General features: G+C 45.8%; 1 protein-coding gene across 2 annotated transcripts in view; it reads left to right on the top strand.

The window, feature by feature from the left end:
• arhgef10la (Rho guanine nucleotide exchange factor (GEF) 10-like a) overlaps nucleotides 1-21,205 on the top strand; it is a 147,223-nt gene that overhangs the window by 29,656 nt on the left and 96,362 nt on the right. The window contains exons 7-14 of one of the 2 annotated variants that reach the window (XM_076267300.1): nucleotides 221-313; nucleotides 2,115-2,226; nucleotides 3,720-3,823; nucleotides 4,713-4,790; nucleotides 9,095-9,274; nucleotides 12,147-12,263; nucleotides 13,909-14,001; nucleotides 16,921-17,091. In XM_076267300.1, coding sequence (XP_076123415.1) covers nucleotides 221-313; nucleotides 2,115-2,226; nucleotides 3,720-3,823; nucleotides 4,713-4,790; nucleotides 9,095-9,274; nucleotides 12,147-12,263; nucleotides 13,909-14,001; nucleotides 16,921-17,091 — 948 coding nt within the window. The remainder of the gene's footprint in view (nucleotides 1-220; nucleotides 314-2,114; nucleotides 2,227-3,719; nucleotides 3,824-4,712; nucleotides 4,791-9,094; nucleotides 9,275-12,146; nucleotides 12,264-13,908; nucleotides 14,002-16,920; nucleotides 17,092-21,205) is intronic. The other variant, XM_076267299.1, reaches the window with a different exon arrangement.

Consider the following 21,205-nt stretch of genomic DNA (forward strand, 5'->3'; position numbering starts at 1 on the left):
CCCTGTCCTCCTTCCCCCTCTCTCTCCTCTGCTTATCTCTCTCCTCTGTGCTGTGTCCTTCTCCCTCGGCTCCCGTGCTTCTCCTCCTCCGTGGCTTTTGCTCTGACCTTCCTCGCTTCCCTGGGCCTCCTCATCCCCATCCTCGTTCTCCTCGACTGCCTTCCCCCTGCCCGCCCCCCCCCCCCCCCCTCTCTGCACGTGCGGTTGGCCACACCGGTAGCTTTCCCCTGACGTGCGTCGGCTGCGGGAGCGCTGTGCCAGGACTAGGCGGGAGCTCGCCTCCAGGCTGGGGGGGAAGCACTATGACATGAAGGTATCCCTCCAACCCCCTCCACCTCTCCATTGGTCTATCTCTGTATCTCTTCATATCTCCACCCCTACATTTTGCCACCTCTCCATCTCTCCACTCATCATCTACTCTTCACCTTTCCACCCCTTTACCTTTTCATCTCCCCTCCACCCTTCATCTCTGTATCCCTCCACTCCTCTACTTTTCCATCGCTCCACCCTTCCATCTGTCCATTTCTCCATCCGTTGTCTGCAGCCTGACTGGGAGTCCAACTCAGCAGCTGCCTCCAGGCCATATCCATTTCTCAGCCACGGCCCAATGCGGCAGTGCATTTTCCCAAAGCATTGTTGTCCGTGTGTGTGTGTGTGTGTGTGTGTGTGTGTGTGTGTGTGTGTGAGTGTGAGAATTATTCTAGTATTTAATGATGGTCATTGCACCATGACACTTTTGGGAGATGGCCCCCATGTTCCAGAGTGAGAGTTGCTGCCTGCCCGCTTGCCGTGGGTCTGAGTGAATGGGAGTAGGGTTTAGTAGGAGTGACCCGCTTGCCGTGGGTCTGAGTGAATGGGAGTAGGGTTTAGTAGGAGTGAGGTGTCTCTGTGGGCCTTATTAGGTCAGGCTGGTTGGAAGCGTGTTGCTCCTGTGGTGATGCAAATAAGAGGTGTGTGAGAGAAGGAAAGTCATGCCTCATCAACCTGTCATGTGTTGATGTCATGTGGTGATAACTGCTAGGGTTTAGATTGGAAAAAGACACAACTCTACGTACAGATTTTTACCCCCTCCATCAGAAAATATATTTATAACCATTTATAAAATCTTCCTTTTTCAAGACACCCAAAAGAAAATATCCTTTGGATAGGCATGGCAGTGTTTTGTTCTTAACATATTGCCAGGACATTATGTTCTTATGCTCTGCCATTCCTGGCAACTTTTTGGGAAAGGGCAGTGTGTGCATTTTTGGATGATATTATTACCACATACAGTGTGTATCTGCTTACAGTGCAGTCCTTTCATTTTCTGCACACAAAGTGGAGGGTCTTTGAATTAGCTTTGAGAAAAGTGACATACCCAAACTTCTCTTCTCTCCTCTTCTCCTCTTTTCTCCTTTCTTCTCCTCTATTCTCTTCTTCCGCCTACTCGTTCAACTACTGAGTGCCTGTATCCCACTCGCATGCATATGCTTGTGTAGATGAGCTAAACTTTCTCCCCCCTCCCTCTGAACAGTTCTTTTAGTTTGGGAGGCCTCATGAATAAATGAAGTAAACAGTCTGATGTTTACTGCCACCGACACTGCCAAATGCTCCCAATTTATGACCTGCTTTCCCGAGGCTGGTACAGACTTAAAAAAAAAAGAGTTTAAAATAGCCTCTTGCTTAGATCCTTACAGCCACCACCTCTTAATATAAGAGAACCAGCCGTGTTTTGAAGCTCAGAGAGGGGGACTTGTGATGACTCGGTGTGGGTCTCACACTAGTGCCCGGTTTCTCTGCTCCACCTCTATACTGACCAAACATAGCCAGTGGAGTGAGAGTGGACTGGATTGTCTGGAGGATGTGTGTCAGAGGACCTGCTGATTTTTTAGCCACGCTTGACCTTTTCCTCACCAGGGGATCTGTGCCATTTCTCAGTGGGTCATCTGCCCTTTCTGAAGCCACATAACAAGAGCCTGAAGGGATGGAGCAGGACGTTTGGTTTCACGCTGTTCTCTCTCTCTCTCTCTCTCTCCCCTCTCCTCTCCCTGGCTCTTGTCCTCCTTCATTTCTCTCTCTCCCCCCCCCCCCCCCCTCTCTCTCTCTCTCTCTCTCTCTCTCTCTCTGCTCTGCAGGTGCAGCAGCTGATGAGGGCTGCCCGGAGTGGGACCAAGGATGGGCTGGAGAAGACCAAAATAGCCGTCATGAGGAGGGTCTCCTTCCTGCACCACCGGAAAGACCACTTGGGTGAGTGTGGGGGTGACGAGGGAAGTCTCCAGTGTCTCTTGTGTGTGTGTGTGTGTGGGGGGGGGGGTGCAAATGAGACAGAAGGCCTGAGGGCAGAGAGGTCCACTGTGACCATCTACTTGTGTGAATCTGTGTTTTTTTTAATGGGTGGCACTTCTCACAGCTCCTCTAATACCCCTCTGCTTGAAGAGCAAAAGACTTCAAGGAAGAGAAAATAAAGCCGTCCAGATGATGTAAGATATAAGAAATGAAACAGGGGGCCGTGTGTGCGTGTGTGCGTGTGTGTGTGTGTGTGTGTGTGTGTGTGTGTGTGTGTGTGTGTGGGGGGGGGGGTATGGAGGGGGCGTGGGAGCTGGGATCAAGTCAAGCTGGCGTGCTCCGATTATCAGTGGCCATTGTGGCTGACGCGAGGGCTTTTGATGTGCGGGAGAGACGGGCGGAAAATTCCCCATGACTGTCTCCTGTTCCCATAATGCTATTCAGCGCAAAGGGGACGGGATTAGCCTCTGCTAATGGAGACGCCCGGCCTCGGGCGGCGAGACACAGATAACCGACGGAGAATGAAAAACTTCTCCAACAATCCCGCAGAGGTTAAAAGGCCATAACAGAAACTCTTATGTTTAGGTTGATGTTGGTGCTGTTGTTGTTGATATTGATGTTTGTGTTGATGATGCTTTTGTTGTTGTTTTTATGTATTATTCATTGTCATCTTGCTGGAAATTTTCAATTGAAGCACCTATGTGCTAACCTGACAATAGCCAGATGAATGTCGTTCCGCTTAGCTCCGCCTAGCTTCACTCACATCCATCTGGGACCTCTTCCATTGAGAGTGATTTCTGCAACCGACTTTATGGTTCAGCCAATCAGGACGCAGGGCGGGAGTTTCATAGATGTGACATAGCGTAGAAGCGACTGTGAGACTGTTATCAGTGTCACGGGTTGGCTTCGATGTGAGTGGTTGAAGTAGCACGTCAATAGATGACGGACAAGTGGCTTATTCAATCATATGCAAGCATTTTTTGATTAGGCCCAGCCTTCTGAAGCAACACTTCAATGGATCGGTTCCAGATGGATGAGTGGAGCTAGGCGGAGCGAAATTCATCTGGCTATTGTCAGGTTACCTATGTGCACAAACTTGTTTGATTTTTTTTTTTTTCTTGAGTGGGTGCTTTTGTGATCTGGCAGAGGAAGTTGTTTGAATGTTTCTCTCTGTGTCTATCTCAGTGTGTGTGTGTGTGTGTGTGTGTGTGTGTGTGTGTGTGTGTGTGTGTGTGTGTGTGTGTGTGTGTGATTACCAGACTTTGCTGTTTTTGTAAAAGTGCTATGTTTCAATGAATTTTTCAAGCCCTTCAAGGCTTTTCTTGTTAGGGTGGGATATGTACCTATTCAGTTTGTTCTGTTCCACTGTAGCTGTGGACAGAAGAAAATATATAGTGCTTCATTCTCTCTCTCTCTCTCACTCACTCTCTTTCTCTCTCTCTGTGTGTGTGTAGAGGATGCCGAAGATGATGCAGGGTACTTGGATGTGACCGTGTCAGAGGCAAAGCATCCTCCTCCACAACTGGGTCCTATGCCAGATGGACTCAACAGCCACCAGGTTTGTGTGTGTGTGTGTGTGTGTGTGTGTGTGTGTGTGTGTGTGTGTGTGTGTGTGTGTGTGTGTGTGTGTGTGTGTGTGTGTGTGTGTGTGTGTGTGTGTGTGTGTGTGTGTGTGTGTGTGTGTGTGTGTGTGTGTGTGTGTGTGTGTGTGTGTGTGTGTGTGTGTGTGTGTGTGTGTGAGAGAGGGGATGAAAACAGTGTTTACTCTGAGGGAAAGTAATAGGCAAAAGGCAGAGAATGAAGGAGAGGAGTGGGAGGGTAGAGATAGCGCTTGTTGTTGGCAGTGGAAAAAAAAGTGACACAGAGAGATAGAGGGAGAGGAGAGTCTGACATTTGCCTCATGTTGTCAATGCAATGGTACAGTCAGAGCGAGCAAGTTTGTTTTCCTCATACATAATTTAATACACATAGACACATCCATGCTCAAACACATAGACACGGGCACACATACACACACACACACACACACACTCCCACTCCCACTCCCACTCACACTCACTCACTCACACACACTCACACACACAGACACACTCACACTCACACTCACACACACTCACACACACACACACACATACACACACACACACACACACACACACACTCACACTCACATACACATTCTCTCTTTATCTTTCTCTACCTCTCTTTTCCTCACACACATGTACCCACGTACTCTAAGAAACCGCAAAAGTCAATATTTTCTGCTCTCTCCCCACGCCCACCACCCCCGCCCTTTAAACTACCCTATCCTCTCTCAGCCATCCAGACAATTGGCCAGAATGGATCAGTGTGTCCTTAATTACCCAGGCTCCCTTGTTGCCCCCCCCCCTTGGTGTTGCGGTGTCTCCATTGGACCCTCTAATTGCCTGCTTTCCTTCTCCCCTCAGATCGTTCGCCGCCACATCCTTGGCTCAATCGTCCAGAGCGAGAGAAGCTACCTGGAGTCCCTGAAGAGAATCCTTCAGGTGAGTCCGACCGTCTCCACAGCCCCCGCCCCAGCCCCGCTCCTCGTTTCCCCCTTTCTTAGTCTCCTCCCTCCCCTGCCCCCTCGTCTCCTCCACTCGTCTCCTCGCCGGGGCGAGACGCAGCGCTTTCAGCCTCACAGAATCCGGGCCTCCTGGGGAGTCTTAGCCGGCCCCGAATTAAGCGTGGCACCATAGAGGGACTAGCAACCCAGCTGGGTCTCAGCGAAGCCACATTAGGGTCTGGATACATCTCACTAGCCACGGTGAATGGAGGAGTGCTGTTTATTAGGCCATTCAGGGAAAAAGACATCAGGTGAAATTTGCGTGATATTGTTAGGTGCTTTGGGTCCATAATAGTTCTAAATTGCCCTTGCTCTATGATCCTATGGGAGGAAATAGTCTAGGCGCCTTTTGCACAAAATACACTATTATGTTTGTCAGAACGTCCTCATACAAACTGTGTATATGCACATGCTTTGAGATACTACAACTTCAACAGCTACAATAAGAAGAACTAGTCCCATCTATTGAATGAGCTCAGCTCAGTGCGATAAAACCTTTATGAGTATAAGTATATATACTGTTTTGATCCCGTGAGGTAAATTTGGTCTCTGCATTTATCCCAATCCGTGAATTAGTGAAACATACACAACACACAGTGAACACACAGAGAGGAGAAGCACACACTAACCCGGAGCAGTGAGCTGCCTGTTGCAATGGCGCTCGGGAAGCAGTGAGGGGTTAGGTGCCTTGCTCAAGGGCATTTCAGTTGTGGATGTGGGCATGGGAGAGCAGTGCTGAACCACTTCCCCCGCCCACATTTGTCCGACTGGGTACAAGCCTGAAGCCCTAACCAGTAGGCCACGGCTGCCCCTAATGAGTATCATGCCCAAGGATAGACATTACATGCAATTAACCTGAGATATTCCTGTTTTTCTTTCTTTATAACACACAGATGGCTGTAAATCTTTGTGTTAATTTTGAAACAAAGTTTTTTTTTTCATGGCAGATGCATACGTTTTCAACACTAGAAAATATTTCCATTTCTTCTCTCTCTCTCATTTCTTCATTTCTTCCCTCTTTCTTGGGGCATCTGGAGATTCAATTTATTTTCTTATTCACAGAGACTTGTGCTTGTGTGTGTGTGTGCGTGTGCGTGTGCGTGTGCGTGTGCGTGTGCGTGTGTGTGTGTGTGTGTGCGTGTGTGTGTGTGTGTGTGTGTGTGCAAGCAAGGCGAGAAAGCAGAGACCATATTACACTTGCTATAGGTTATGCATTCCTCACTCAAAGCCAATGACCAAGAAAAAAAAAATCAATGGCCAACATGAAGGAAAAAAGATCTCTCACACACACACGCACACACACACACACGGACACGCACACACACACGCACACACACACACACGCACGCACACACACACGGACACACACACACACACACACACACACACACACACACGTACGTATTATAGAGTACTGTGTATTGGTCCACAGCACCGTATAGATTTCATCATGACCACCTAGGGGCAGACGTGCGATGGGGGTTGCAGTAACTCAGTGCCATGCTGAAGATGGATTCCGAGGATGGCTTGTTTTTGATGAAAGATTCCATAACTCTGGAAGCGATAAGAATGCACGTGTGTCTGGCTAGAACAATTCCCACAGTAGCACAGCTGATGGAAGCCTTTAACTGGTGATACAGTGCCCTTATAAAAAGAGAGAGGAGAGATGAGGTCCTCTTAAGAGCAGTCTCTCATGTCTGAATCAGTAAAAGGCTTTAAAGACTCAGACATTTGATTTTCTTGCTGCTCCTTTGAACGCAGTCCAAATGGGTTGTCTTATATTTTTTAGTTATTTAAGTGACCGAGCATTTAAAAGTGCCATGACCTTAACTGTGGGGGTGTGTGTGCGGTAATACTTGCTGAAAAAAGTCTGAATACAAAAAGCATACAAACTCATTTGTCTGGAAGGAATCCTTATAGGTTTTGGAAATGCCACCCTCACTAAAGCCAGTCCTGACGGAAACTAACTGAAAGGCCACCTCTGAAACAAGGTTTCATTTTTAATCACCCTGACACCAGTTACTGTAGGTAGACTGACGTAGCCATACTCAATTCTAGTCAGAATATGAGTCTGATACTGCTCCATTGGGACGTAATTATGGGGCGTTTCAACTGATACAGTGGGGGGAATCAGAGCAACTAAATAACTTACTGTGAGATGTAGGAAGAACAAACGAACCATCCTTCTTCTCCACAAATGCCTTAACATTGTTTTCTGGTCTTTTGTAAAAGTTATTGTGCCGTCAATATCTCCTACAACACTCATTAGCGAAATCTAAGAGATACGTGGTAGGCTGTTAGGAAAAAAATGATAGCCTATATCCCCTCCGTTTTTAAAAATAATTCTGTTAATTAACACTGATATGCTACAAACATGGGAAAGGCTGTCGCAAATCCCTCAAACAGGTGGTCAATCAGAGATTTCAAACGGACGAGGGAACAACATGTCATCTTGATGAAAGTGAAACCATGAGTTTTCCCACATCTCAACTTTGGCCAAAGTTTTCAGAAATAATAATGTTCAGTGATAAAACCTCAAATAATATGCATTTTCCATATGGGGTCTTAGAAGCCATCTGTCTCCTTCTAGCCACAGTGTTTTTGTTGCAAACATAATCAACCTAAGCATGCTCAGATGATGTGATAGATGAGGCGCTGTTGCTCACCTGTCCATCATCGTTAAGCCTGATTTGATTGGTCCGCCAGATTTTGTGTGAGCACAGTAGACCTCTCCAGAATAAGTCCCGCCTCCGTAACTTCCGTATCCATCCAACTTCCGGGCGTGGATTGTCTATGGGGAATAACATGGCGTTTCGAAATATCATACCGGTAAAACATCTGTAGGTAGCGAAGTTGAAAAAGCTGGTGGGCAGATTGGCCTACACACTTCTGCCATATAGTTTCCACTGGATTTTTTGATTGTCGGTGCCGTTTAAGTAGTATACTATAGACTATACTACTCAAACGGCACCGAAAATCAAAAAATCCAGTGGAAACTAGATGGCAGAAGTGTGTAGGCCAATCTGCCCAGCAGCTTTTTCTACTTTGTCACCTACAGAGTTTGACAGGTACAATCTTTCAAAACGGCATGTTATTTCCCATAGACAATCCACGCCCGGAAGTTGGATGGATACGGAAGTTAGGAGGCGGGATATATTCTGGAGAGGTCTGTTGCTCCACAACGGAGCAATGCCAGACCGAATTTCCCGACCTCAAATGTTGTGGGCGGGACTAAGTTCGGCTGGCGCCCAGGCTACCAGTTAGGCATTGTGTGGATATATTATAAACTAATGTTAGCTTCATCTTGTGTTTAATGTCCATTAGTTCTGCTTATTATACACTAACATGAATGGACTTTCCCAACGTTCAGAGGTCCGATAATTCTGCATAATGACTGCTGCAAAAAACTGTATGACTGCTGCCAATAGCCCTTTTTACACAGAGATCACGCAAAATTCGCCGGAAGAGGAGACGTCTTTTTGCCGCATCGTGTTTTCTAAAAACGAAGTAAAAAATGTGCCGGCCTGCTGATCTGTTCACATGATCCGGCCTTTTGGGGAGCCAGGAGGCAGGATCAGCTAGCAAATTAAAACGTGACTTGCAGCAGGGGGCGTGTAGAGTGCTAGTCGTAGCCTAGGCCTTATTATGCGTGGGCCTTCAGATGCAGCAGGTGTGTGATTTTCAAAACCATGGCGGGAGAACCGACTGCACTTTGGTTAGCTGCTGCGCACATTTTTCGTACCCTACAAATGCAAGTGAAGTTGCTTTGCATCATAGTGCAGTACTATGTGTAGATGCTTAGAATGTCGGATTCTGTAAATGGGCTTATCGGAAAATGTAAAAGGGCTTAATGGCAACGGGTTTTGTGCTTCTGATTTAAGTCTTTCATATTATTTTGTGGGGGGTCCATTCATTTGACTTAAAGGTTCTAAAGGTAAATTTTTTTGTCCAATTGAGCAGTTCACTCCGCATGGTCCTGTATGGCTGTTCATTGTTTGTGTCTGGGACTGTGAATGGGAAACAAGGTTTATGGCTCATGCCGTAATCAATTGCTTCAGGAGCAAAGAAAGAAGGGTGTCACTTCATCGAGAGTTGAGATCAAATATTAACAACGTACCACTAGAAAGTCACAATGTTGACCTTTAGGAGCGGTCTCATCCTTGAATCTTCCATCTCTAATGATCTCCTCTCCTCTCCTCTCCTCTCTTTTCCTCTCCTCTCCTCTCCTCTCCCCTTCTCCAGGAGTACCAGCGGCCCCTACTGGAGGCCGAGCCCCGCATCCTGAGCCCGCGCAAGATCCGGCCCATCTTCTACCGCGTGCGCGAGATCACCCAGTGCCACTCCATGTTCCAGATCGCCCTGGCCTCCCGCGTGGCAGATTGGGACGCCTGCGAGAAGATTGGTGACCTCTTCGTTGCTTCAGTGAGTGCCAGATAATCCTATTACAGGCCATCGTGTAATGGAGTGTGCCTTTAGTCGTCTGTGTGTTTGTCGTCTGTGTGTTTGTGTGTGTGTGACTGTGTGTGTGTGTGTGTGTGTGTGTGAGAGAGAGAGAGAGAGAGAGAGAGAGAGAGAGAGAGAGTGAGAGAGTGTGTTTTCTTTGTGTTTGAGATTGATTGTATGAATATGGAACATGTGTGTTTGGGTATATACAGTATACTATACAGTATATATCTTGCGCTTTTACATGGCATCATTTGGCCATCGGTAGGTGTGAATGTGTGAGTGAATGGATGAACTGAGAGGCATAAATCTGTAAAGCGTTTTGGAGAATATTCGCTATACAAATTAAGTCCGTTTACCATTTACCATTATGTTTATGTGCATATGTCTGTGTCTCAACTTGTGGGTCTGTATTAATTGTGTCTGTAATTGCGTCATGTTTCCTTGTGCTCATGTTTGTGTCAGTACCGTTGATTGAGTTCATAATTGACCAACACTTTTATTTGAACCATCTGTGGTACCCAAAGGAAGCACGCTGGTGCTTTTTAAAACTCAGATGTGGAGTCTATTACGGCCATGATGGATTCCCCCGTGTGCCTGCAAATGAAGCCGGCGCTCCCGGTGTGAGTGTGGCTCTGTCGGCAGCTCTAATGGGCTAATGAATGAGTGTGGTGTGATGACCCTTGGTGCAGTGATCATCCATAAGGCCTGCTCATTATTTACCGGTTAAAGGAAAGGCCCAGGCGTGGAAACCCCCCCCCCCCCCCCCCCCACACCACTGGCCCTCCACCCCACCCTTCTGTGTCTGTGTGTCAGGGATGACTCCATTGATCTTAAACACTTAGACCCCCTGCAGCGCGAGGGATTGGAGAATGAGAAGATGAACATGCCTGCATGAGTTTATGTGTGCGCTCACACACGCACACATACACACACACATACACATAGACACACACACACACACACACACACACACACACACAAACACTCACACTCACACACACACTCACACACACACACACACACACACACAAACACTCACACTCACACACACACTCACACACACACACACACACACACACACACACACACACACACACACACACACACACACACAAACACTCATACACACACACACACACACACACACACACACACACACACACACACACACACACACACTCACACAGCTTTAAATAAGAACATACATTCTCTGAGCTCCATGAACATATTCACTCTCACACCCACTCTCTTCTTCTTCCACACGTGTGCCCACGTCGTTATTTGCAATCGATTTCCTTTGCACATTTAGTTAATGATTATCCGAGATGGATGGCTCTCTTCTGCATGTGTGCGCAGAGCAGTGGAAAGAGAACAGTGAAAAGATCTGTGTACGTATTGAATGTGGATCTCGATGGAGGTATGTGGAGGTGATTAGTGTAATTTCTGTGTGGAGTGATTGCATGTGTAAGGATCTTAGTGGATTGAGCACTGTCATCGACACGATACAGTGTATGAGTGTGTGTGTGTGTGAAGTGGAGTGTGTGTATGAGTGTACTGAGTTAGAGGAGGACAGGCAGACCTACGTGCCTGCTTGTGAACATGCATGAGATGAAGACAGAGAGCCTCTTAGCAAGCATTAGTGTCTGAGAGTGTGTGTAAGGGTCAGCATGAGTGTGCATTTAAGTGTGTGAGAGTGTGCGTATGATGGATAGTGTGTGTTTGCTGGTGTACGTATGTGAACACAGGAATGCGTTTTTGTGTGTGTGTGTGTGTTTTGGCTGTGTGTATTTGTGTTCATGAGGGATGGGTAGATACGACCAGAAGCCCATGGGCTACTCGTTAATTTCCTCCCCGCCTGCTCACTCTCCAGCACCCCCAACACACACACACACCAGCGCTGCCGTCAGCAACTCTGCTTGTGCTTAATCAAAGCTGAATGAATGGATGCGTGCCATACTCCCTGCCCTCAGTGGGCTCCTATATAATGGATTGTGGAGTGTTTTGGTCTCCACTCCCCCAATGGTAAACAGATCAGACCTCCATAAGTGCCTGACTGAAATTATCATCCCCCTTCCCATCAAGGTGCCTCTTTTTTCAAGAGTGCATGGACTCCCAGAGGGGTGTGTGTGGGTGGTGGTGGGGTAGTCAGGTTGAACCAGTAGGAATGAACCGGGGCTTCGTACAAAACAAGAGAGAGCCCCCTCACATATCAGAATGCCAGCATCTCTGAAAAGGTTTTATGGGGGATTTTCTGCCAGCTTTCTGGGGCTACTGCCTATCAATCTATCTCACAGCGGGTGAGATATTTGTAATGCAGTCTACGGCTAATGTCTTATCACGCTGTGGTATGTCATATCTGCTGGGTCCATTGTTCCACAGGATTATTTTGCTCGAGGAAAGATGGGTTGAATGTGATGCATACCTGAAAAGCATTTTTTACTGAGCTTCCTTTTGTCGCACAACCAGCCCCAAAATGGTGATGGATGTGGAATGAAAATAGAGAAGCATTCTGTTTCAGGGCAAAAACACTCTTTCCCTCCTCCTGGCTTTTTTGTTTTGTCTTAAAGTGAAACAGAAAAGTGTTCGCCCTTCCTCTAAACACAACTTTATTTCTATTTAAATGTACTTTTAGCTGGCTCTTTGTCAGTTTTATTAGATTTTATTGTTATTTTATTCAGTATTTTCCCAGAAGTCTCCTTTTTATCCTTCTTTGTTTTCTTTTAACTATGGTCATTTTTGCCCATCTTGCCTTGACTACACCCAAATGAATACTCTGGACATCGCTGTTATTTTCAGTCAATTCCTGAATAGAAATCAGATTGATTGATGACCCATCCTGTTTCCCCAGTTCTCCAAGTCCATGGTGGTGGACGTGTACAGTGACTATGTGAACAACTTCACCAATGCCATGGCTCTCATCAAGAAGGCCTGCATGTCCAAACCGGCCTTTCTGGAGTTCCTGAAGGTGAGCAGTCTCCTCTCTTCATAAACACCAACATGGAAATGTTTTTCAATGTCTGGGGGCTTCTCTCTCAACCCTTCAATTGAACTCATGAATGTTTGTTTATTTATTTTGTTTGTTTATTTTATTTATTTCTAGTCATAAAACATCATCATAAAAGGCATAGTCATAAGATGAAGATTTTTTTCAGCTCACTAGCAAATTTCATCACCAAAGTAGGACACTCCTTTGAACTGTGAGAAACTTTTCGCTGACAGCTAGGGTCTTTGTTGTTAAAAAGGTTCTTCATGAAACCTCGGCAAGACTCTCTTTAAAAAAATGTGATTGATCATCCTACTGACAGGATACCTTTTAAAAATAGTAATTTACTGTAGATTATTCCTCATGTGTGTACTTACGAGCAACCCATTATTTATGACCGCCACTAACGTAGCTAGCATAGTGGTCACAGTATGTTTAGTCAGTTTTTTTTTTCTTCTTCAGTAATTTTGTGTCAACGATTCCCGGGACACTGAAAGACCGAGCTGCATGAAACTTGGTGGGCATGTAGCCCCACGAGGATGACACGGAACAATTGATTTTCGTTTTAATTCGTCGCAAGCACACACACACACACACAGGCACATAAACATACCCTCCCCTCCCCACACACACACTCACAAGCAAACACACACACAGATGTACACATTTACACAGAAGCAAACACACACATACACACACTCATTTACATACACAAAAGACATACACATCTAGTTAATTTTAGGCTCCGGCAGCCTCCAAAGGTATTTGCAAGGCTTTATTTTCAGTGGCTTGACTTAACTTGGTACTTGGCGCTTAACTTTTCAGCCTAAAGTAATAGAACCCCCATGAATGTAAGATGCCTCCTCAATTTCACTCCGTCCTTATAGGATTTATTATTAGAGTTCAATTTTTGCGGGGCAGGACCAATTGCAAATGAGCGCACAAAGAAAAAGGTACATTTGTGAAATGAAAAACGGTGTTGGTCCTCTCTCACCATGCTTCTGTGACCACTATGAAATTGATGTAGTCTGAGGCTATCTACTTTGTGTGTTCTGTGGTTTTGCCCCGAGGATAGGAGCAGAATTGCATGAGAGGATTGTAGTTGAGTCGTCAGAGTCTTAGAATCTCAAAACTTCCTGCGGAATGACAATTAAAAACTTTAGCGTATTGAAAGGTGCATTTGACCTGGGTTTGTGTTTAATTACTTCCGCCCACTCAGTGGAACACACACTCTGTTTTCTTTTCTTCTTTTCTCACTTACACACAGCCCTTGCCCACCTACACACACACACACACACACACACACACACGCTTTTCCAATGTCGGCCAAGTTCCGAGGGCACTGCATTGGGAATCGATACAGTAATACTTACCCTCACCCACACTCTCACTCGTTTCCATACCACTCAAAGATCTTCTCCTCCCTCAGGGTGCAGAGATCTGTCTCTCTCTCTCTCCCTCCCAGTGTCTCTCTGTTCATCTAATTGGACACACTTCCTCTCTGTGGTGCTACAGTTTTCCTCCCCCTATTTGAATCTTTCTAATCTTTCTCTCATCTCTCTTCCCTCCTTCCTCTCTCTCTCTCTCTCTCTCTCTCTCTCTCTTTCTCGCTCCTTGCCTCCTGTAGAGAAAACAGGCCTCCAGCACTGACCGCATCACCCTGTATGGCCTGATGGTGAAGCCCATTCAGCGCTTCCCCCAGTTCATCCTCCTGCTCCAGGTCAGTCTCTGCTCCGCCAACAAACCCTGTTACCCCAGCTACACCACCACCACCACCCACCATCCCCAAGCAATGCCGCATACGCCATGTGTAGTGTCTTTTTTGTTTACTGTGTGGACATTGGTTACAGGAAGAGACTGAATTGCTAAACTGAATGCATGCTCAAACTTCTTACTGTGTCTTTACTGTAGGTATGGTCTGTCTAACACAAAAGCAACGGTTCAATGAATACTGTGTCCTTCACGACTCACTATTTGTCATGCATTGCTGTCAAATATCTCACAGGTTAAGGTTTTGTGTCCAGGTTAAGGGTTAGACACATTTGGTTATGTGTACATTTGAAATGCGTGGCTCTATTTGATTAAGTACGTCTTTCACACAGTGCTTTAGTATTGGGCGGGCTATTGTTGGACCATCCATTCAGGGCTCCGTTTCATAGTCTCTGGAGTCCTTGTTAACCACAAATGACCCCTGAGCTGCACACCATGGCTTTGACCTTTGGACTAGCTCAGTTGAAGTATCATTGGAAAGATGGTGGCTATAGATTACCAAGGATCTTCCATGGAAGGCTCCAGGTGGATAGAATGGATTACTCTGAGAATGTCATCACTTATTGTTATAGTATTGCAGCAGGTTTTGAATTAAAGTTATAGTCATCTCTATGTCCTCCCTGATGCTGTAAATGTAAATGTTGTGAAAACTCAAATGTTCAAAGCAGGATGATGCAATTTGTGAACTTTCTCAGCTTTTGACTACTGTTTTTGACCATTATTAACACTTATAGATAAGAGTTCAGCCAAAGTCAACAACAGTCGTCAGAAGCTGTGAAAAGTCTGCAATCTGTTGCATCATGTTGCCTTGGTGACATGAATTTTCTCAATTTTTTTTTTTTCTTTGCAGTGCACATGCTTTAACTTATTGTTTCATGTCTTTATTTTTTGACGGTTGCATATTACTGAGAACTCCTACTGTATGGTCCAAACAAAGTCTCTATCTCTCTCTCTCTGTTTCTCTCTCATGAATCACTTATGAATAATGGACAAGCCAGTTGACAGAACAGAAACAACTCACTCCCTTCCCTGACAAAAAACAACAACAACAGCAACAGCACAGCATGCTACTTTGGGCTGAAGTCTTCTCCCACAGAGCAGCTCTGGCCAGAGAAAAATCGGTGATTTGCCAATGGCTATAAAGGCCTGCCATGTAAAGTGGACTGCCCAGTGCCACCAGCTGAAGAGCAATTGTTACCTCAGACTTCCCATGCTGCCATTGCAAAAGTGTCAACATAAGGCCCGCTAATAAGACTAGCTTAGGGGCTAGCAGTGCCCACTGAGAGGGTCTCGACCCTCAAGAGACAGAGTATGTTTCTTCCACATGGATCAACATTGCTGTATACATCACTGCTGCAGGTATAAAATCAGACAGGAAATTGACTTTTGGCAAAGGAGCTCCACATGACTGTGGCCCACATGGATCTAAACTTGAAGAGTGAAAGGAAAAATGTCAGGGGCTTGCTGGCTGCTGCTGGTGAAGTGTGTGTGTGTGTGTGTGTGTTTCTTCTTCTCCTCCTCCAAGAAGGGCTGGTCTTTCTTCACAGCTGGTGTGGTGGTGTGTAAGAAAAGAGTATTCAGGTGGTCCTGCTCATTTCATACCTCAGTGGGCATCGATTATCCATGAACTCTTACAGATAACGTATAAATGTGATTTTTTTTTCTGTGCCGTGCCAGCAGTGGAAAAGTGCCTACCCAATCATTTATCACAGGAGCCTAATTCATAATAGTGAAAAAGGGCTGTGAGGTTCATGCTTAGACATGCTATCATAGAGGCACTCATTCCCTCATTTTTTCTCACTAAGTGACTCCACCTCTCTTGTGCTCTGCTTTCTGCTCTCTATCTCTTTCTCTCTCTCTCTGTCACACACCCGCGCACACACACACACACGCGCGCACACATACACACACCGACACACACACATAGGCACACACATAGGCACATACACAGGCACACACTGATGTAAGGGTTTTTCAAAGCCTATGAGAGATGTTCCAGTACCAATGTTGTTATGGCCCTGTGCCTTGTGATAAGCACTTTCCTAAGGGCTCTGAAAAACACACACACACACACACACACACACACACACACACACACACACTGAGTGTGTGAGAGAGAAACACATTTTCAGTACAAACAACCTGTTTGTGGTTGAGTCAGCCAATATATAAACAAACAAACCAATGGACAGCATTTCACATGTGGCCTCTGAGGGTTCGGTTCAACTCCACTCACTCACTGATGTGTGGATGCCAGCGCGCCTGTGCCAGTGTATTTCCATTACTCCAGTGCTATGCCTGCCTCTCTTAGAGATGCCACATGCCACCCAGTTGAGTGCCAATGAGTTCTCAGGCTATTAACGAAAGCATTTGGCCATAATTTGGGCTCGGAGTGGTTCCAGTATAAAGGTGGGACTGTGGTCTCTATTGTTTACTTTTATCTCTTCTCTTCTCTTCTCTTCTCTTCTCTTCTCTTCTCTTCTCTTCTCTTCTCTTCTCTTCTCTTCTCTTCTCTTCTCTTCTCTTCTCTTCTCTTCTCTTCTCTTCTCTCTCCACCATATCTCTTCATGAGTACCCTCTGGTAGTGTGTGTTTACTCTCATAAGTCTAAGTTCTGGTCCAGTGTACTCCAAATTTGTATACAAGGCAGACGGTCATCATATCTCAATCCTCTTGCATGACCATCTGGACATTGCTCAGAAGGTAGATACTTGCTGGACTTCGGTTTCACTTTGGTCAGTATTGTGTGACTGAGAAGAGGGCCTGTAGTAGCCTGACTGCTCTTGTTTGTGTTGAAATGATGGGTAAATTGGTCGTTTTCGGTGCTGGTGCTTGATGAGGTCTTCTCTGTCCTTGGCTCTCCTTCCCAGGACATGCTGAAGAATACCCCGAAGGGTCATGTGGACCGGCTACCGCTGCAGCTGGCCCTGACGGAGCTGGAGACTCTGGCGGAGAAACTGAACGAGCAGAAGCGCGTGGCAGACCAGATCACTGAAACTCAGCAGCTAGCACGCAGCATCAGCGACCGCTCCCTCAGCAAGGTACACACACACACACACACACACACACACACACACACACACACACAAACAAGCAGAGAAATGTGTCTGTCCAAATAACAGAGACTCAGCAGCCAGCACGCAGCATCTATGATTGCTTCCTCAGCAAGGCACACACACACACACACACACACACACACACACACTCACACACTCACACACACACTCACTCACACACTCACACACTCACACACACACACACACACACACTCACACACTCACACACACACACTCACACACTCACTCACACACACACACACACACACACACACTCACACACTCACACACACACTCACACACACACTTATACATACATACCCATAATTGAGACCCAGCTCCTTACATCTGCTGCATTAGACACTCAGTTTGAAGCATACTTCTCCCACAAGCAGACACATGGCTGATTAGATTATAACCAGCTAACTCACTTTAGTGTCTTTCCCTCCAGTAGCCTGTAGACACAATTAAAAAACACACACACACACACACACACACACACACACACACACACAGTAGTACCACAATTGCTTGCTGAGACTACACCGCAGCACCACAGTAGCTAATTCACTCACTTGAGGTAGGCAATGGACATACAGTATGTCGGCAATCTCACTGATACCACACACACACACACACATACACACACACACACACACACACACACACACACACACACACACACACACACACAGTAGTACCACAATTGCTTGCTGAGACTACACCGCAGCACCACAGTAGCTAATTCACTCACTTGAGGTAGGCAATGGACATACAGTATGTCGGCAGTCTCACTGATACCACACACACACACACACACACACACACACACACACACACACACACACACACACACACACACACACAGACACACACAGACACACACAGACACACACACACACACACACACACACACACACACACACACAGACACACACAAAGAAGCTGCATTTTTTTGCGGGTCTTCGTGGCCAAGGCCACCTCCTGCCTGGTCTCTATTCCCCATTATCGGCATGAGCCGTGCAACTCCATTAGCCGGCCGGCGAAATAGCTGGCCCGTCCCACGGTGGTCACCGTATTTATGAAGCAGTCGGCGGGCAGGAATGCTGCTCCATTATCACCGGCACACACGGCCCGAGCAGGAAGCCAGGGGTGTTCCGCTTCCATTACCGCACTTGTATTACAATCCAGCTGCTGTAAATTTGAACCGATGCATTTTTGAATAAGAGGAATTATGGAGTAAATGAGACATTTAATTGGAAACCGCAAGAGCTCCCCTCTCCCAGGCTCACCCCTTCTCTCTCTCTCTCTCTCTTTCTCTCTTTTTCTCTCTCTTGCTTGCTCGCTTTGCTCATTATATTTCTCTCTCTCTCTGTCTATCTCACACACACTCTCACACAAAACACCCCCCCACACACACACACACACTGTGTCTCTCTCTCTCTCTCTCTCTCTCACACACACATGCGTGCACGTGCACTCATACACACTTACTCTCTAAGTCATTCGCTCACTGTGCCGTTTTCTCTTTTTCTTGCCTTTTCTCTGTCATTCTCTATCTATCTCCCCCTCTGCCCACACACACACACACACACACACACACACACACACACACACACACACACACACACACACACACACACACACACACCGCCCCCCAGCCCAATCTGTCAGTGCTTGTACTATTTCCTGGGTCTGCAGACGAGCTGATTTAAGCAAACTCTGCAGCCTCCACGCAGAATTGCCTTTACTAGGGGTGAGACAGCAGAATTTCGATGGGATCCTGGCGCTCGCCTCTATTGGCCCATAAATGCCCAATGAAATATTCATCCGTTGTCTCTATCTATCCATGCTGGCGGAGGGGGGGGGGGGGAGATAAAGTGCAAGAGAACTGGCCCCAAGGTTTCAGAGTTACTCTACCATTCACCGTCACACACTCACACATACACACTCACACACTCTCACACAACACACACACACACAAACATACACACGCATACTCCATATACAGTCACACATACACACACACACACACACACACACACACACACACACACACACACACACACACACACACACACACTCCATATACAGTCACACATACACATATACTCACACATACACATACACTCACACATACATGCATATTCATGCTCTGTCCTTCAAATGCACAATTGACTAGTACTCAACTTGAATACATACTCGTGTGGAGGTCTTCATGGACTCTTTCTGCTGAGTGTCTCGCATACGGTATGTACATCTCATGTGTTATGTACATGTATACATACATATATGCATACATGTATCTGTGCGCGATGATTAACTTTACTTGCTTAAGATATGCATCCATGCACATACAAACACGTACATGTGCTCGCATGCACGCACAAGCACACACACACAAACACACACTCATATGCATACACCCACTCCAAGACACACATGCACACACATGCACAAACACACCCACACACACACCTTCTCTTTTTCTCTCTCATAGACACATATATTCTCCATTCTTCTGTCTTTTTCACACACACACACACACACACACACACACACACACACACTAGGGCTGGGACAACGCGTCGGCGTAATCGATGACGTTGACGCAAAAAATACGTCGACGCAAAATATGCGCGTTGATTTGTCAAGCATAACGTGTACCGCTAAATATTTTTAATTTTACACCTTCAGTGTTCCCATACGTTGACTAATCTGTGGCTGGGCAGCACGAAATCAAAACCAGCCACCACACATTGATGTTCTATGTTGATGTTAATGTACTATTTAAATTAAAGATAAGATAAAATCCTTTCATTGAGCTGCGCTTTTTACGCACACAGCCTTTCCTTGCCCCGCCCTGCTCTCTCTCGTAACGAGCCCGCTGCCCCTCCTCTGCATGTGCATTTAACAAAATATTCACGATTGTTGAAGGATTGCTGTTGCCACATAGAAGCATTGCATAGAACACGGCGGGCTAAATTGCTATTAAATCCGCTTAGCATCATGACCATGCTGCGCAAATTTGTTCAAAACTGCTGCATTAAAGTTAACTCTGCTAAGGTCTATCACAATATAGTACATTGAGGAGACTGAACTAAGTTAAGTTATGCAATCAAGCAGTATGTCAAAGCTAACGTTAGAATACTGTTTGGATGTCAAGTTTAGCATGCTTACTTACAGTTGCTTGTCAATTTCGTTACTCATGCAGGGCTCATTTTATTGACTCTGACACTGAATGTTTGCAAAATTCCGATGTAAATGGAAAAGTATTTTCCAAGACTCAAAAGTGCTTGTCCCAAGGAGAAGTACAAACCGTTATTTGAACTAACTACGTTATGAATTGCATCCACACATCAGCAGCCTTTTAACTGTGTTAATGTTACAATTGCAAGGATTCCCTCACAAACGTCTTAAAGTGACAGGCACTCAATTAGACCTATACACTACTGAACTTTATTGAATGCTACCTCTGACTAAGAATGCATTACTTTGCACTTGCATAGTCTTTTATTTTGGAATTTTAAGAGCAATAAACATTTATTGCAATGTTAAGGAATTCATGTTTTTTCATTCAGATATGTAAATCAACATGTATAAGTTGCTATTAGTCAATTAATGGGGAGATAATCGATAATCAAATCGAATCGAATCGAATCGGACTGAAAAAATGAATCGTTAGATTAATCGATGCATCGAAAAAATAATCGCTAGATTAATCGTTTAAAAAATAATCGTTTATCGCAGCCCTAACACACACACACACACCTTCACACAAACATGTCAGTGTGGAGTGAGGGCTGCTGTTGATGCTGATTGCTGAGTGGTTGACTGGTGGCCCATATGTGGGACTGGATTTCTGCTGGTGTGTGTGTGTGTGTGTGTGTGTGTGTGTGTGTGTGTGTGTGTGTGTAAATAGAAACACATCAGTGTCACTCTTAGACATGACTCACAGAGTGCCTTCATTTTCCAATGCATCTACACAAAAGAACAATCCCTCACAGAAAGGCTGGCTTAGTGTGTTTGTGTGTGTCTGTGTGTCTGTGTGTGTGTGTGTGTGTGTGTGTGTGTGTGTGTTGCTGTTCTGTGCTGCTCT

This window comes from Alosa pseudoharengus, unplaced genomic scaffold, assembly GCF_046254945.1.
Source record: "Alosa pseudoharengus isolate Yale_2024_CS ecotype anadromous, Long Island Sound unplaced genomic scaffold, YU_APseudo_1.1 YU_APseudo_1.1_scf_5, whole genome shotgun sequence".
Taxonomy (NCBI): Eukaryota; Metazoa; Chordata; class Actinopteri; order Clupeiformes; family Clupeidae; genus Alosa; species Alosa pseudoharengus.